We start from the raw sequence: 18,195 nt of genomic DNA, 5'->3' as shown, positions 1-18,195 counted from the left end.
CTGAGATGGCTCCTAGGCAGTAGCTCGGCTGAAACCCGGGGCTTTCCCCCAGTTCCGTACAGCGATGCATTAGTTGTGAAGTGCCTTTGTTGCGGTTGATAACGCATGGAACTTCAGTGGCAGTGCCTGTGTGTGTGGGTTCCACGGACAGATGGATGTCAGAAAGGTTTTTGCGGGGAGGCAGTACCAGGGCTTCCTGTCCTGCCCCTTCTCTAGCAGATGAGGCCAGGTATGAGAGCATTGGACAGAGGCAGGCAGGTGAACGGCGTTTGGCCCCTGGGAAATTTATGATGGTTCACTTTGTCCCAGGGACTTGAAGTTTGCTGTGCTTTGGGAAAGTTGGTTGATTATGGGTTTGTGTTTCCGGATTTTAGTCTTTTCAGTGCCCTGTCTGACTTTTCCATCATCTGGTCAGTGGTTCCCAGCAACTGCCAGTGTGATTCTTTTTTTCTTGCTCTCCTTTGAATTGTGTGGCCGAGCTTCTGTTTGGAAGACTTGCCCTAACTTTGCCCCCACCCTTCTCATATTAATCTTTTCTTCAAGTCTGGGTTGGTTTTTTTGTTGTTGTTGTTGTTTAATTCTATTTCCTGTTCTATTTTCATATGTATCCTACACTTGTCCTTCTGGATCTCTTCAACAAATTTTGCCTGTTCACTTTCATTTCAAAGAGCAAATCTTGGGGTTGGAGCAATAGCACAGCGGCTAGGGCATTTGCCTTGCATGAGGCCAACCTGGGTTCGATTCTCAGCATCCCATATGGTCCCCCGAGCACCACCAGGAGTAATTCCTGAGTGCATGAGCCAGGAGTAGCCCCTGTGCATCGCTGGGTGTGACCCAAAAAGGGGAAGAGAGAGAAAAAAAAAGCAAAACTCTTATATAAGTGAAGGGTAGAACTGGATTCCCTGTCTCTGCCACATGTTTGGACACTCTGCTCTCAGACACTTAGCTCTGTTGTAGATGCCAGAGCAGCCCTCCTGCTTGATTTCCTAACAGCTTATTCTTTTATTTAATGTGCTCTTGGGGTGGTGAACTGTTAGATTAGATCTTTTCAGAGGAAATGATGTCTGGTCTTTAATGAGTGGAGGGATAATGGAATCCTTTTGGAGCCCTCTACAGTATTGTGTAAGGCTTACCTAGAACAGTTCCTCTGCCTAGATCAGCCTCCCGCCCGTGTTCACTGTCACTGCCAAAGCGGAGATGAAGTCCCTTTATCTGCCGGCTGATCTCTTCCTTTGGATATTGCAGGGTTAAATGCAATGCAATTACAGAATCTGGCTGCTTTAGCAGCTGCAGCTAGCGCAGCTCAGAACACACCAAGTGGTACCAATGCCCTCACTACATCCAGCAGCCCCCTCAGCGTACTCACCAGTTCAGGTAAGCATGGTGTCTCAGAATCCCAGCTGAGGCGTGTATCTTTCTAGAAAGTGGGTGACGTCGATTTCCACAGGGTCTTATCATGACCAGCAAATGCTCTAATGTAGTGCTCTGAGTTAGAATTTATCTTATAAATTTTCAGTTTGTTGTAGCTGTCATTTGATTCCAGGTTTTTAAACTATTAAAAAAATAGGAAATTGAATTTACAGGGAGAACCCTTGAATAATATCACTCTTGTGCTTTGGTTCCTATTGACATGACAAAGCGAGTGTTGGCTTGAGTCTGATCCGTGAATTTTTGGCAGCAGGGTCCTCCCCGAGCTCCAGCAGCAGCAGCTCCGTCAACCCCATCGCCTCCCTCGGGGCCCTGCAGACACTAGCTGGAGCCACAGCAGGCCTCAACGTCAGCTCGTTAGCAGGTAAGGGGCAGTCTCCAGTGACAGCATGCCTTTCTTCGTACAGGTGGCATGTTTTAAATGACCGTGGAGCACCTTCATTAGAATGAGTGTGCTGACCCAGGGTGGCTAGAAATAATCACTGGGTTTTAAGGCAGGCCTGAGTTAGATCCCACCTTTCCCGCCCACCCCCCTCCACACACACACACACCTTCCTTTAACCAGCTGTAACGTTTAGCCACTATACTAAAGTTGTTTGTGTCATCAAGTGGGAATAGAATATATTGAGGGATTTAAGAAGTTCAGTGAGGGGCTGGAGTGATAGCACAGCGGGTAGGGTGTTTGCCTTGCACGCAGCTGACCCAGGTTCGATTCCCAGCGTCCCATATGGTTCCCCAAGCACCGCCAGGAGTAATTCCTGAGTGCATGAACCAGGAGTAACCCCTGTGCATTGCAGGGTACGACCCAAAAAGCAAAAATTTAAAAACAGTTTAGTGAGAACAGAGGCCGGGCTCTGAACCCCTTGCAAAGTAAGTGTCCACTGCTGCTTTGATACTTGGTATTAGGTGCCTCTTGCGGTAGGCTACAAACACAGGTGATCCCCAGTCCTGGGACTTGCCCGATACCAAATTTCTGCTCCGTGTGAGAAAGAGACCCAAAATAGCCTAAGAGAAACTGAGGCGGGCCTAAGTAAATGGTTCGTTTCCCAGCAGATTAGAAGGCAGTGGAGAGCACCATGCCTCGGTGTGGTCATTGTAATATCCTTACTCTGTAGCACTGTAGCACTGTCGTTCAATTGTTCATCGATTTGCTCGAGCGGGCACCAGTAACATCTCCATTGTGAGACAACATATCGAATACACCACGGGGGGCTTGCCAGGCTCTGCCATGCGGGCGGGATACTCTCAGTAGCTTGCCGGGCTCTCTGAGAGGGATGGAGGAATCGAACCCAGGTCGGCTGCGTGCAAGGCAACTTCCCTACCCGCTGTGCTCCAGTCCAGTGTCTTCACTCAGGGACTTGAAGTCCGACCATCAGACAGGCACGCTGTCCCTGGGCGAACGGGAAGGGGGAGTGCGGATCTTTGGTGCTTCCCCCTTCCCATGTCCATGCATGTGCTCAGCTTCAACGTCCCTTGAGTCTTGCTCGCCTGTTAACCCTGTTCTCTTCTCCAACCAAGGGATGGCTGCTCTGAACGGCGGCCTGGGCAGTAGCGGCCTCTCCAATGGCACTGGGAGCACCATGGAGGCCCTCACACAGGCCTACTCGGGAATCCAGCAATACGCTGCTGCGGCCCTCCCCACTCTGTACAGCCAGAACCTTCTGACGCAGCAGAGCATCGGTGCTGCTGGGAGCCAGAAGGAAGGTGAGTGCTGAAGGCGGCAGAGGGAGAGACCCACCAAGGCGCCAGGCCCACCCTCGTAACTGCTTTTGGGCTATTTTCTGGGTGTGGTTCAGATCAGATCCTCTGTACACACTCTTAGAACGGGGCTAGGTTGTTTCTGCCTCCCCGGGATTACACACTTGCTCTGCCACTGAGCCACATCTCCAGGGCTATTGTTTTATCTTTTTTTGGAGGGGGGAGGGCTACTCTTTTATCTTGTGGATTTTGTTGTTGTTTTTCTTTTAAACTCCTCTTATTACTGGTTCTAGGATCTACATCCAGCACAGTGCTCGGAGGAGGTCACTCCCTGTGGTGCTAGGGGACCATGTGCCAGGGATTGAACCCAGGACTTCCGAGTGCAGAGCATGCAGTCCAGGCTATGGAGCCATCTCCCTGCCTCAGAAAGCGTGGCCTTCCCTTCCTGTTGTGGGTGGGGGCAGTGCCAGAGATCTGACCCAGATCTCAGACTTGTCAGACATGCTTTTTGCTACTCAGCCATTTCCGCAGCACTACAGTTTCAGATGAAGAAATGCACTAGTTGTTGTGTCTGACACAGTAATAAGCATTCTGATGTCTTCTTTCTGGGTTATAAATGGAAGGATTTTTGTCTGTGTATGTCCCCTGTGACTATCATTTAGCAGTTGCATCACTTTCTGGTCTGTGCTTTGTAAAGGCTGTGGTCTGAAGTCGATGGCGTGGGAAGCGTCTGCTCTGACATGAGGTGTTGTGTACAGGAGGGGTTTCTAGGCAGCCTTCACAACATGGGTCTGCAGGTGTTAGATTGTTGTGTAGGAAAAAGACAAGGACCCTCCCTTAGCATACCTGCGAGGAGTCTGGTCTCCTGTTCTCTCTCCCCGCTCTGAATTAGACGCTGGATGCCTTAGGGATAGGGGGGGTGGCAGGCTTGCCAAATGCTGAGGGAAGGTGTCCTTGTTATTACAGCAGGACCTGTGGAAATAGGGAAAGTGATCTAGAGGAGGAAGAAGGGAAGTTGGGTCCGAGTGCAGCGGGGCACAGTAATGCATTCACAGTAGCCGGGGCCTGGGGGCGGCAGCTGTGGTACACGTCTTTTTTAGGAGCGGGGGGGACGCATTGAGTTTTTGAGCCATTGCCCAGTGGTGCTCCTTAGCGCCCAGTGAAGCGCTGGCAGTCAAACCGGGGTCTGTAGTACATGGCAAGTGCCTTCACCCGTATAGAACCCCTTGGCACATCTTTTAAATATTGCCTCTTCTAAGCGAGACACTTTTTTTAAATTTAGAACTTATTTATTATTATTTTTTATTAATGAATCATGTGAGGATTACAGATTTATATATTTTCATGCTTGTGTTTCAGTCATACAATACTCCAGTATCCATCCCTCCACCAGTGCCCGTTCTCCTCTACCGATGAACCCAGCATCCCTCCCACCCTCCCATCCCATACCCCCAACCACCCTGCCTCTGTGGCAGGGCATTCCCTTTTGTCCTCTCTCTCCTTTTGGGTGTTGTGGTTTGCAATGGAGATATTGAGTGGCCATCGTGTTCCATCTATAATCTGCTTTCAGCACGCCTCTCCCATCCCGAGCGGGTCCTCCAGCCCCACTTTTTTTTTTTTATTGTAAGCACATTTTATTTATCCATATTTCATCAAAATTATATAATAAGCATGCATAATTTTTAATTTTTGTAATAACTAAATGTTTTGTTCAGAGCCATCACCACCCTCTTATAGTCCAGCCCCACTTTACTTGGTGTTCCCTTCTCTATCTGAGCTGCCTTTTCCGTAGCATGTGAGGCTGGCTTCCAAGCCATGGAGCCAACCTGGTACTTATTTCTACCATTCCTTAACTGAGACACATTTGCCGGTGGCGAAATCCACGCATTTTCAAGTACAGTTCCGTGAACCCTGTTGAACACAGTCGTGAGTGACCACCGCTGTGACAGTTGCACCCCAGACCCTTCGGGTGCCTTTGGAGTCATTTCTTGCCCCTTTCTGCCTCTGGCAGCTACCAGTCTGCTTGTGGGGCACTGCTGGTTCCCTCTTCTGTTTCTTTTGTCCTTTTGTTTCGAGGCCACACCTGTTGCTCAGGGGCTACCTCCTGGGCAGAGCGTGCAGCCCCACCTTGGAACCTCTCTCCAGCTTTGCTTGCTGGCTTTGTTCATTTATTTGAACTTTGGGGGTTAAGTAGTGCTTAGGACTTCTGTACTTCTGGGTCTGTGCTCAGGGATCACTCCTAGTGGGCTCGGGAACCATATGTGGTTCCTGGTATCAAACGTGGTTTGGCCACATGCAAGGCATTGCCTTACCCACCGTACATCACTCTGGCCCTCTCTGCTTGCTTTGTTTTTCTAGCACACCATCCTCCCAAGAGGTCAAATTCTAATGTCCTTTGGTGAAGTAAGGCTGCTGCTGAAGGAATTATTTCAGAGACTGTCCCTCACTTCGTCCTCCTGTATTTGGAGGATCTGTGTAGTTCTTCCAGTGAATCAGTGTGTTGGAAGAGTGCATTTCCACACAGGGAAGTAACCGTGCTTAACACTGATGATCATTTTAATGACTGGGTTTGTTGAAGGTCCAGAGGGCGCCAATCTGTTCATCTACCACCTGCCCCAGGAGTTTGGAGACCAGGACTTGCTGCAGATGTTCATGCCCTTTGGGAACGTCGTGTCTGCCAAGGTCTTCATAGACAAGCAGACAAACCTGAGCAAGTGTTTTGGTACGTCGGCTGCTCTGGGCCCTGGAGGGGGGTGTGGGCTGTTATTCAGAAACGAAGGAACTCGTTGCTGAAAGCTGGGTTTGAGTTGGGGTTATTGTCTTAACACATCCTTGTGCAGAGCATGTGGCCTGCTTTTGCGCCTTAGTGTTTTCATTTCTGTAATGCTGATGTTGATTTCTGTCTTACTACAATTTCAGAGATGAGAATAAATACCAAAAATACCTGATTTGGCTAGGAAACATTAAAGCCCCCTGTGGAAGCCAAGTATTCCTGAGAGCTTAGTTTATGTGGCTGTCAGGTTACCAGGAACCTAATTAACTTTGTTACAGTTTCCCAGAGTCCTTGTGCCTGCTTAGGAAGTTGCTCTCTCAGGCACTAAAGCAGCTTTTCTGTAGGGGGACAGAGACTCCTGGCGCCTCCTGCCGCTCACTGGGTTTCTGCTTGCACTCCCAGGTTTTGTAAGTTACGACAATCCTGTTTCGGCTCAAGCTGCCATCCAGTCCATGAATGGCTTTCAGATCGGCATGAAGCGGCTTAAAGTGCAGCTCAAACGTTCGAAGAACGATAGCAAGCCCTACTGAGCGTGCTCCCCTCTGAGACTGGCGTGAGAGGGTCTCCTGGTAAGTGGGGGAGGAGCACCCTTAATGATTGGAAGCCCTAAAGCTGTGTGTTGACAGCCCTGGACCCTGATCCCTGCCACTCTCGCAGGCACAGCTTGCCCCGAAGACTCGGCTACTGCCTTCTGTGGGAGTTTCGCTTCGTACAGAGGACGAGTTTGTGCTTTGGTTTCCAGTGTTTTACTTTGGAGTTTAGGTGCCATATTCTGAGGTGTTTTGGTTTTTTCGTTTTGGTTTTTTTTTTTACCCCCCACCCTTTATTTAAAGTTTGCTGTGTTTGTAACCAATGTATTGAGAAGGACCAACGTCAAACTGCCCTGGGGGAGATGGGGGTGGAGAAATATGGAATGAAGATCAGAATCTGCCCCAACTACCCCCAAGAGAAAGGACTCAGTGAAACCGAAAACTGACCCCCCAGAACCCCCCTGACCTTGAGAGGGGTGAAATGAGAACTGACACCAGGCAGGGGCTCTGAAGCGGGTGGGGTTGCTCTGATGCCCAGTTCCCGCAGGAGCTGGGCCTGGGCCTCCCCCTCCTTGCCTGTTTGGGAGCAGAGCTCTTGCTGGCCACTTTCTGTTGGGATTCCTGCCCAGGATTTCTGCCCGTCTCCCGAGAAGCATCTGATGCTTCTGTGGAAATAGAAGTTAGTTAGACTGGTGTAGGCAGAAGGCAGAAGACGCCACCTGCTCGCCGCTTGCCCCCCAGTCACTATTAGGAAGAAACGGCTCGTCAGAGAGATCAATTTCATTGCAACACGAAAGTCTGAGGCTGTGACTCATTTCCTAACAGGTCTCTTTAAAGAAGGCCTGGAGGGCAGGCACTGTCGGGGTCTCCCTCCCAGTAGCTGGCCGCAGCCGGACCATCACTTCCAGCCTGAGATGTTTCACTTCCATTCCACGTTTCTCTCTTACGGGCAGGTCCAAGAAGGGCTGGTAGTATCTCACCAAAGGGGGCTCCTCTCCCAAGAGAGGACATGGGTGGCCTTGGTGTTCCTGGCTGTGTGCCTGCATCTGAAGGTCACTTTTGGCCAGAGCGCCCTGTTTGCCAGAAGCTGGCTTAGTACGTCAAAGGATTGAGACATCCATGCTTGCCTCCCTGGTGGAGGTGTCCCTGCTGTATACACTCCAAGGCACAGGCCCATTTCCTAACCACTCCAGCCCCATCTTCTCTTGGGGAGAGAGGTGACAAGAGGACGTTTACAGCTTCCGTATGGATTTAGTGTTCATTTACCTCAGTATTACCTTGTTCCTTTTGTCCTTGTACTTACACATAGCTCCCTGCTGCCTCCCACAGTTCATTCCAGCACTTGCCATGACCCACGTAGCCACCGGGCTCTGCCTCTGCTCCAGGGGACACTGTGGAGCTGGAGCCGGGAAGGCCAGGCCGCGGGGAAGGGGCACCTGGCAGACTGGCAGAGGCAGCCCGGCAGAACGTGACTCTTAGCTGAGACCAGGGAGTGGGGCCCTGGGTTCTCGAGCCTCACACACCTGAGTCCCGACCCCTAACAACAGAGAGGAGACCAAGAGGGGTTGTTCACGCTCCAGTCAGGGGCCTCGCCCCTGTCCTGCTGTCCGTTTGGGTCACAGACAGGACTTGGCTATCTTGCTGGGCCACAGATAGTCGGTGGTGGCGGATTACCCCATGGAAGCTGGACGGCTGTTCCCTTCTGTCATAGCGATGACCTGGGTCCGTTGCCCTCTAAGAAACGTGGAAACAACTTTCTTAAGCTGAACCGTGTAAACTTGAATTCTGCGCACTGGGAGAAATGTGTCCTGTGTTTCAAGGATGAAACTGTTCCAAAGGCGTCCAGGGTCACGATGGGATTTTTTTTAAATAAATGCAAAAAAATAAATAAATAAAAATGAAAAAAGAAAAACAAAAAAAATAAAAAGAAAAAACTGCTAGGTTGGGGAGGCGCTGTTCTGAATCCCAACCGGCTGGAACCGAGAATGTCGTTTCTATTTTTATAGAAGTTTTATACAGCTCCGGGGTGGAGAATATTTATTACCTAAATTATATCTCTGGAAAAGGCCAGGATTTTATAGAATCCAGAATGTGATTGTTGTACACACAGGGTGCTGTGTATGAGTGAAACTACTGACTTCCTGTGGCCCGTTGGCAGCCCAGCGAGTCTGTCGGAGGGGGGCGGAGTTAATGCTGTGAATTGGCCGCGGAGAGAGCGCTGCTCCCCAGGGCGCTGCCGGTGCCGGGCTCGCTCCCTTCTGTCCTGTCTTCCTCCTTGGCCACCGTGGGGCTTCGCGAAGCCCAGAACTCCACTCTGTTCCCACTTTGTCCCTATCCCCTCCCCGCCCTCCCGCTTCACGTTCCTTGCCCACGGAGGTCCCTGGGATCTGAGTACCCACGGTTTCCTGCCTGCTTGTGGGTGCTCTGTTTTCCAAGGAGCTTGTGCCACCGCCGGGCCCTGGGTGGCCGTTGTGCCGGCTGGTGAGACCAGGCGCTGCTCTCTGTTCTGTCTTCCCCGCCCAGTGCATCGCCCAGCTGCACCGCCCTGGAGCAGAGCTCTCTTCCCCAGGCCAGCGCTGGCTTTGTGAAGAAGCTGTTCCCCCACAAGTCTCTCGTGTGCCAGGGTTCAGCTCAGAGTGGGGACTGGCAGCCGAGTCTTACGCAATCCTTTTCTGTCGAGTGGGGTTTCACGAACATGAATGTATTGTTTTCTGCTGTAGTTTTGTTTCTTACTCGGGTGCCATCATGAAATTGATTTACCTTGAATGCAGGCAGACACTGTTCCTGGGTTCCACGCAGGTGGCCAGGGCCCACGTGGAAGCTAAGGGCTTGGATTTCTGGGAGCAAAGGGCCGTCCCCATAGGTTTGAGAAACCCTGGCCCTCTCCCCTGAGGAAGGGCCTGCCCCACCACCGTCTGCTGCTTTCCCTGCAGCCACGGGCTCGGAAACCCGCCTCTGCTGCAGGCCTGCTCGCCGCGCTGGGCTTTGCGGGAAATCCAAGCCTTAGTTCCCTCCTGTCTCTGGCGATTGGATGTTTTCTTGGTGTCCTCCATGTCCTTTTTGACTTCTCCCTGTGTCCATTGTTAGCATGTGCGAAAGTTCCCTGTCATTCCCCGGCCCCGTCCCTCCCGCCGCCTCATTTCAGGGCTGTCCACAGTGAGTGTTCCTGTTCTCTCTCTCTGTTTGGATGTATTGCTCTGTGTAACTCAGTGGGTCTCCCTCTTTCTGGTTTGTTTTTTTTTCTAGATTCCTGCCGTTTGTTCATCGTTGTGCCTAAAGCATGTCGATGTGGCGTCAAGTACATCGTCCAAATCCCTGTCTCTTCAGCTTCTCTGATGCTTGAACTCTCACCTTTGACCTTGTGTTGACCTTTGATGCTGATGTGTATTTTTATTATGTTTGTTTCTTTCTTTGTTTTTTCTTTTTTTCTTTCCCTTTTTTTTTCTTTTGTGCTGCCAAATTGGTTTTGCTAGAACGACTGCTGAAGGGGAAATATTTAAACTTGCATTTGAATATAAAAAAATCTATTTTTCTAGAACTTCATAAGATAACCACTTGATTTTGTGATTCCAATTCTTTGTAATTGTCTTCAGAGCAGCCCTACTAGCACATACCGCGTGGTGTTTGTATTTCTGTGAACACACAGCCAGTCTGTTTCTAGGCTTTGTTTCTGTGTGCTTAGTTTTAAAGACAACTTTGAAGTAAACAGTGAAATAAAAGATGTCACTAAAAAACCTCTGAGGCTCCTGAGCACATTTTGCTGATAGTTTGTGGGGCTTGAGGAGACCACTTGTGTTCTTATTTTTGTTTTTCTGAGTTCTTAACTGCAGAAAACAGCCGACCCCGTCCCCTTTTGACTGCAGACTACAGTCTGGGCCCAGCTGCCCTGTTTCTTGTTCCCTTTTTATGATTCTTCCTGTCACAGACTTAACTGGGAGTCCTCAAGGCCCCCGGCCCCATGTGCCCGCCCCGTTTCCTTGCTTGTTCCTCCAGTCTCCACAGCAAAATGTGATGCTTCGTTTTTTTTGGTTTTTTTTTTTTTTGGTTTGTTTTTGTATTGTTTTTGTGTTCTCGTTTTGAATTTTTCTTTTCCTACTAAGATTATGCCCAGAAAAAAACAAGTTTTGCATGTTTCCTGCTGTTTCTTCACACCTTCGTATATATATACATATATATATATCACCTTCACCTCTCTGTTTTCTATAGTTTGTGCAAAAACTGATCGATTTAAAAGGGTTTCAAAGAAGCTGTTTTAAATTGTTGTGGGGTTGATTAATTTTTTTTTCAAGATTGTACTGTTTTATTTTGAAGCGGCAACTCTCTCCCCTCTTGCCCTCAGAGCGTTTGCCTGTGCACTTAGACTGTCCCCAGCTCACGGCCTCTGCTCCCTCAGCGGCCGGGGAGGGCCCGGAGAGGCAGGTGCAGATAGAAGGTGGCTGCGGCCGGGCAAGAGGCTTCAGTGCATTAGGAGTGAGCGCCCCTCTGCCCGGGAAGGGGGCTCTTAACCACTCAGAGGCGCCCGTCTGTGCACTAAGGGCAGCACCGCTGCCCTGCCGGCGCTTTCCTTGGCGACAAGCACAATACTACAGTCTTCACACTGTTTACAGCCCTGGGCCCCGCCACCCCACGGCTCTTCACTGCTCTGCTCCTGCTTGGCTAGTGGGGTGGGGGTAAGGGCAGGGATTTTTTTTTTCCTTCTTTCTTTCTTTTAAATTGGGTGAAGAGCCAAATAGCTACTGTCCCTGGGTGCCAGGCCAGCCAGTTCCTTGGTTCCCTGCTGGGAACTTGCCCTCCTCCCTTGGCACCATCTAGCCTCAGGGTCTTAGGGACTTGAGTGAGAATGTGAATGGCAGGGGAGAGGTGCGAGGAGCGAGGAGCGGAGCTGTGGAGGAGAGAGCAGGTTGCAGAGGGGGGAGGTGGTGAGCGCGCCCGCCCACACCTACACTGCTGACCTGGTGGGCCAGCTGGGAAGAGGGGCGAGGGGCTGCGGGAGGGGGGCGGGGAGGTAGAAGCACTGTCCGCAGGGAGCCCCCGTGGAGGGTCGGCTGCTTGAGTGCCGGCGGGGGGCAGGAGGGTTAGATGGAGAGAGCCCAGGACCCCCAGCCTGAGCGAGACTGCCAGCACCCCACAGTCTGACTGCACAGAGCCGCCTCTGTCGGCACAAGGCCCGCGGCCCCCCCTGTGTGTTCAGAATCCGTGTTTGCCAATATATTTTACTTTCAATTCCAAGAGGAGCTCTGGGAAAAAACCTGTGGATAAAACCAAATGCCAAACGTTGGACGTTACTTCCTTTTCCTTTTCTCTCTGATTGTTTAATTGTTCTGTGGTGGTTTTCATGGATTTGAGGCCCTGGAGCGGCAGCTGCCTTTCTGATTTCCAGCTGCTTTTTGTGAATAATTTAAAAAGAAAAAAAAAAAGAAACTTTACATTTTGGAGACAAACCTGTGTGAGTTTTTTATTGGTACAAACGTTGTATTTAACACTAGGGGTTTTGTACAGTTTTTTGCCTTTTCTACTAGAAAACAATGTAAAGTGATTTCACAATGTGAAGAGAAAAAAAAAATTGCCACTATGACCAAACGCACAGTCTGTTCTGCCGCAGCAACGGGATTCAATCAACTCCGAGTCGTGATTCAGCCGTGAAAATGCATTTCCTTTACCTTGTTTGAGCTTTTCCTTTCTTTTCTGTTTTGATTTGCAAAAAAAAAAAAAAAGGAAAAAAAAAGAAAAAAGAAAAAAAGAAAAAAAATGTCTTTTTTGTGTGAACTTGTGTTGTACTATGTAGAAAATTATGGATTTTACTTTAATGGTTTTTTTTTTTTTTTAAAAAAAAAGGCAAGAAGAGCCCTTGTCGCTTTTCTGACCTGATCACAGAGTTTGTGTAGTGGATTTAAAAAAAAAAAAAGTTACAAGTTTGGAGCAAGGGAGTATGTGTTTGAAAAGGAATCTCCTTCCTTTTTTTGTGTGTTTTTCCTTTTGTCCCAATGGGGAACCTAAATCTGTTTTAATTGCACAGACACACGGACAAAAAGTCATTTTGTATCTGCCAAGTGTGGTACCTTCCTTTGTTTATTTGCTATTAAACTGTTTGAGAAGAACCAGTGTTGTCCTCGCAGTCACTGATTTGGATGGTGGGTTCTTGGGGTGGGCTCTGAGTTGGGCGGTGGCATTTCGGAGGCAGAGCAGAGGTGGGTATGCACAGAATAAGGCTTTATTTTGATGTCTGTGGAGGTTTCTACAGAATCCATCAAGGGTTTCTTTTTCTACTGCGTTACTCAGGGGCTCTGCACTCAGCAGTTAGTCCTGGCGGTGTGCAGGGGACCAGTGGGGGTGCTGTGAGTCAGCCGTATGCCAGGCAGATGCCCTGCCCACTGTACTGTCTCCACGCCCCCTCCCCCGTAGGAAGAGTTCCTGGAAAGAAAACACTTCTGGCCTGAGGAGATATCTTGAAGGGCTAAGACACATGCTTCTGCTTACAGGTGTCCTGGATCTGGTCCCCACGGCACTCAGGCAGGGGTCAGCGTGTCTCTCCACCCCAGCGCCACCAGTGTAACCTAGAAACTGATAAAGAGACACATTCCCCATTCAGAGGGTCGACCCAAAGATGTTCTGGCAGACAGAACTGACCCTTGGCTGACCCCTCTGGGAGACCCCTATTCTGTCATGAATAGCACGCTCCACTCTGCCCTCCTCTCCCTCCCCGCCTGCCTCCCTCCCTCTCCCCCTCCCCCTCCTGTGCTCTCTCTCCCCTCCCCCTCTCGCTCTCTCCCTCTCACGCTCCTCATTCTCAAAACCTTATCAATTCAGAAGAAGGGAGCAGAGCCTTTACGCTTCTCTGGGCTTGGTTTTGGTGGGGCCATAATCAGGGAGTTACTGGGTGGAGTGGGGAGCTTCAGAAGCTCACAGGGCCTGCACGGTAACCCTTAGTTCTAGTCACCCTGGCCCCAAGAAGACATCTTTTTGTTTGGGGGCTACACTGGTGATACTCAGGGGTTACCCCTGGCTCTGCACTCAGGAATCACTCCTGGCGGTGCTCCGGGGACCATATGGGATGCCGGGAATCCAACCGGGTCGGCCAAATGCAAGGCAAATGCCCTACCCACCCTACTATCTGTCGGGCCCCAAGAAGACATTCCTTTGAACGTCTTGGGAGAGTGCTGCCTCACTCTGGCACCCTCTTCCACATGCCGGCTGGAAGCACCTTGCCACTTTCCGGCCCGTTCTCTCGAGGTCAGTAGCTCTCCAGCCAAGAGAGAGCCCCCGAGCTCCTCAGTCCTGGCGGGGGCTGGGGGGGCACTCACCCCTCTCCCCACTCCTCCGCCCTGGGCTGGCTCACGCACAGGCACGGGGGTGCTGGACTCTGAGGGTACGACGGGGTGTCTGGAGGTGGGCAGCCAGCCCCGCCCCGTCCCATGAGGTCAGTTTGGAGGAGCCGTTCCCAGGGGGCTGTGTGTGCCAGCCCAGAAACATTCTGTGAAGGCAGGATTTCAATTTCCTTTGGGAGATCGAGATTCTTCTCCCTCAACTCCGAATGACAGTCCAGGGCATCCAGAGCTCTGAGAAATCAGGCGCCAAAAGAAGTGGTTGGGCTGGATTCACCCAGCAGACGTCGCTTCTTGTTGGGTCATTATCATCATCATCATCATCATCGTCATCATCATCTCGTTGATCGTTGAATTTCTCGAGCGGTCTCAGCAACGTCTCCATTTGTCCTATCCCTGAGATTTTAGAAGCCTCTCTTTACTCGACCTTCCCAAAGATGCCGCATTAGAGGCTCTTTCAGGGTCAGGGGAATGACACCCAGTTTGTTACTGGCTTTCGCATATGAATACACCATAGGGAGTTTTCGAGACTCTCCCTTGTGGGCAGCAAACTCAGTAGCTTGCCAGTTTCTCCCAGAGGGAGAAGTAGGTTCTGGGTGCTTGCTTTTAAGTCTCTGGATGTTGGCCATTGATGGGATTACACACACCTGGGTTCCTCTGCCAGTTCCTTCATGCGTGAGGCTTGTCTGAACGTGTGGAGAGGGGCCTTGAGCATGGCTGTAGCTAGGTTCCGGAGGTCTTCGGCCGCTGGGATCTCTGCTCGGGGCGGGGAGGGGAGCTGGAGCCCAGGGGAAGATAGCCAGGTGCGCGGGCAAGAGACACTCTGCCCTTGTTGGGTATTAGCCAAAAAGTTGTGGGGTGTTGATTTTTGTCCACCACACTCTGCATTTCAGTGCTCCTCGCTTGTACGTGTTACAAACCTGTTTCATACGGGGCTGGAGTGTTGGTCCGTGCTGGAGTGTATGCTTTGAATGCATATGCTAGGACCCTCCTGGCTTCGTCCCAGGACACTAAAAACACAAGTCTTGAGGCCAGAACAAAGGTGCAGCCGGCGGGGAGGCGCCTGCCTTGCACACAGCTGCTCCAGGTCTGATTCTGCAAACATGTCTTACAGAGAAGGGAAAAGGCGAAGGAGTGACGGTAAGTACAGTGGGCAGGGCGCTTGCCTTGCAGTCACGTGACCCGGGGTCAGTTACTGGTTACCTCAGTCCCCACCGGGAGTAAATCCTGGTTGCTGCCACGTGTGCCTGTCCCGCACAGATGTTTTGCTAACCAAACCTTGGTTCATTCCAGTCATTATCCTATAGCAAAATGACGCTTTACTGCCACCCAGATGCTGTAGGGAACGCTTGAGCCACAGTTGTCTCATTGTGCAGATGAACAGACTGAGGTTGAAAGACACTGGGTTGTCGGGGACTAGAAGGGAGTACATCAGGGCTGGGGCATGTGTGTTCCATGCTGGAGCCCCAGGTGCATTCCCTGGCTCTGCAATCTCTCCCATGCCCCCAACCCCTGCCGTCAAGTACCAAACCTGGAGTACCAAGTACCAAGCCACATGCTGCTGGCTGTGGCCCCAAAATCAAAACAAAACAAAACAAAAAAACAATAAAAAAGGATTGCCTATTAAGTGTGAGGGGGCTGGAGTGATAGCACAGCGGGTAGGGTGCTTGCCTTTCATGCAGCCGACCTGGGTTCGATCCCTGGCATCCCATATGGTCCCCTGAGCACCGCCAGGGGTGATTCCTGAGTGTAGAGCCAAAAGTAACCCCTGAGCATCGCTGGATGTGGCCCAAAAAGAAAAAATTTTTTTAAAATAGGGGCTGGAGCGATAGCACAGCGGGTAGGACATTTGCCTTGCACGCGGTCGACCCAGGTTTGAATCCCAGCATCCCATATAGTCCCCTGAGCACCGCCAGGAGTAATTCCTGAGTGCAGAGCCAGGAGTAACCCCTGTGCATCGCCAAGTCTGACCCAAAAAGCAAAACAAATTTTTAAAAAAGTGTGAGGAGCTACAGAGATGTCGCGCCTGGAAGTGCGTGCCTTGTGTGCTGCAGGTCTTGAACTCAGAGCCTCTCTCCCGTCCCCCCAGTCCTAGGCTGCAGCTCTGAGTACTGAAGCAGCAAACCCAGCTAGCCAGCCCTAGTGTCACCAGGCCCGGAAACCTAACAAAGCCATGTGTCAACCCAGGGCTCCCTGAGTCCAGACCCCTTTCTCTTCACTAAAGTTTGCTCACTGCCCTTCAGCTCCAGGGGGCGCCCGTGAGACGCTCACACTTGCCCTCCTTGGAGCAGTCCCGGAAAACTGAAAGAATGTCCCTCGGCCACACTTTCTTCCCGAGACCAGCATCGCCAAGCTATTCCCTGCACCGCTGTTTTTTTGTGTTGTTTTTTTTTTTTTTCTCCACTGTGGGCTGGAGATTTGGTTTGGAAATTTGACACAGGGCAGGATGTGTCTTGGAAGTGTGAGGCCCTGAGTTTGAGTCCCCGTATCATAAAAAAACTATTGGGGGTGCTGGAGCGATAGCACAGTGGGTAGGGCGTTTGCCTTGCACACAGCCGACCCGGGTTCGATTCCCAGCATCCCATATGGTCCCCTGAGCACGGCCAGGGGTAATTCCTGAGTGCAGTGCCAGGAGTGACCCAAAAAGCAAAAACAAACAAACAAAAAAACTATTGGGGGCCTGGAGAGAGAAGCAGCCATACATGGCACTGCATGGTCCCCCAGTATAGAGCCAGAGAGGGGGTTATTACTGTAAAATACAACAAATTTTCCTACTTGAAACTTTTCTGAGTCGTGATGGAAGAGGTGGCCCTGAGCACAGCCAGTTATGTCAACCCCCCGCACTGAGCTGTTTGGGCCAAAGCAGGGGTCAGCTCAGCGAGGAGTTGGAACTGGCCTGCGGACCCCACCTTCCCCACCCCCTGTGAGATTCAGTAGCCCAGGAAAGACCATTTGGTTCTGGTTTTTATTTTTGGTGGGTCACACCTGGCTGTGCTCAGGAGTTACTCCCAGCTCAGTGCTCAGGAGTGCCTCCTGGCTCAGTTCTTGGTACTTCTGCACTGGTGGGCATTGAACCAAGGCCGCCAGCGTGCAAAGCCTGTGCACGAGCCATTGTGCTGCCACCCCGACCCCTGTTTTCATTTTGTGGTTCCTCCAGACCCTGAGGGGACTTTGACTTATCTCGACCTCACCCAGGAATGCCCCGGGGTCACTCCCAGCAGATGAGGATTGGAACGGGGACTCCTGCCCTTTAAGCCCTCCCCTGGCCCGCCAGGTCCTGCTACCCTCATGGCTGGGCAATGGCCCGGGCTTCATGAACTCCGCTCATCCCATACGGTCCCTTGAACACCTCCAGGAATGATCCCTCCGCACCGCTAGGTGTGATGCCAAAATATGAAAGACTCGGGGCTGGAGTGATAGCACAGCAGGTAGGGTGTTTCCCTTGCACACAGCCGACCCGGGTTGGAATCAGCATCCCATGTGGTCCCCTGAGCACCGCCAGGGGTGGTTCCTGAGTGCAGAGCCAGGAGTAACCCCTGTGCATCGCCAGGTGTGACCCAAAAAGCAAAAAATAAAAATAAATAAAAGTAAAAGTAAAGACTGGGGCAAGGGATGTGGCCCAGTGGTAGAGCGCTTGCCTTGCATGTGTGATGCCTTGGTTTCGGGTTGTTAGTTACAGGGGCCCCAGGGCACTGTTAGAACATCCCGCCCACACCCCTTTAGGAGTAGCCCTGGAACAGATTTGGGAGTGTCTTAAAAAAAATTTTTTTTGGGGGGGGCTGGAGCGATAATACAGCAGGTAGGGCATTTGCCTTGCACGTGGCCGACCCGGGTTCGATTCCCAGCATCCCATATGGTCCCCTGAGCACCGCCAGGGGTGATTCCTGAGTGCATGAGCCAGGAGTCAGCCCTGTGCATCGCCAGGTGTGGCCCAAAAAGCAAAAAAAAAAAAATTAAAAAAACGGTTTTGCCGGTTTGACTTTGGGGGCACACCCGGTGGTACTCTCTTGCTTACTCTTGGCTCTGCACTCAGGGGACCTTAAGGGATGCTGGGGATTGAACCCTGGACAGGCAAACACTCTCCCTGCTGGTACCCTCTGTCCAGCCGTCATTTTTGTTTCAGAGATGAGGAAACGGACCCAGAGGGGAGTGTGATGGCTGTGGTTCTGGTGGCGCTGGGCATCAGAACCCGGAGTTGGGGATAGTGTGGGCGCATGCGTGGGCAGGGGATGTCTCTGGGGGACAGCGGGCACCGGCCTGCCTTTACTACCCCTGCCCCCACGTGCCGGGTGCCAGCCCCACCTCCTCCTCTCTCTGCCTGGCCTCGGAGCTGGGCTGGTGTCAGAGGGACCGAAGTGGCGGCCAAGGGGAGTGGAGCGTGCCTGTACCCCTTGGAAGCCACCTCCCCGAGAGGGCCGTGGGTGTGGCACATCCCCGACCCACG

The 18,195-nt window shown here is 51.4% G+C and overlaps 1 protein-coding gene across 11 annotated transcripts in view; it reads left to right on the top strand.

Moving 5' to 3' along the window:
• Positions 1 to 13,037, top strand: part of CELF1 (CUGBP Elav-like family member 1) — a 96,646-nt gene extending 83,609 nt beyond the window's left edge. For 5 of the 11 annotated variants that reach the window (XM_055142987.1, XM_055142985.1, XM_055142986.1 and 2 more), the window contains 5 exons: positions 1,246 to 1,374; positions 1,679 to 1,792; positions 2,947 to 3,132; positions 5,705 to 5,848; positions 6,302 to 12,527. In XM_055142987.1, coding sequence (XP_054998962.1) covers positions 1,246 to 1,374; positions 1,679 to 1,792; positions 2,947 to 3,132; positions 5,705 to 5,848; positions 6,302 to 6,429 — 701 coding nt within the window. In that variant the 3' untranslated portion in view covers positions 6,430 to 12,527. Of the gene's footprint in view, positions 1 to 1,245; positions 1,375 to 1,678; positions 1,793 to 2,946; positions 3,133 to 5,704; positions 5,849 to 6,301; positions 12,528 to 12,908 lie in introns of those variants that run through there. The other 6 variants (XM_055142981.1, XM_055142980.1, XM_055142979.1 and 3 more) reach the window with 6 other exon arrangements.
• Positions 13,038 to 18,195: the final 5,158 nt, after the last annotated feature.

Source organism: Sorex araneus, chromosome 6 (assembly GCF_027595985.1).
Source record: "Sorex araneus isolate mSorAra2 chromosome 6, mSorAra2.pri, whole genome shotgun sequence".
Classification (NCBI taxonomy): Eukaryota; Metazoa; Chordata; class Mammalia; order Eulipotyphla; family Soricidae; genus Sorex; species Sorex araneus.
The sequence above is the reverse complement of the archived record's forward strand: the minus strand, read 5'-3'. Positions and strand labels throughout refer to the sequence as shown.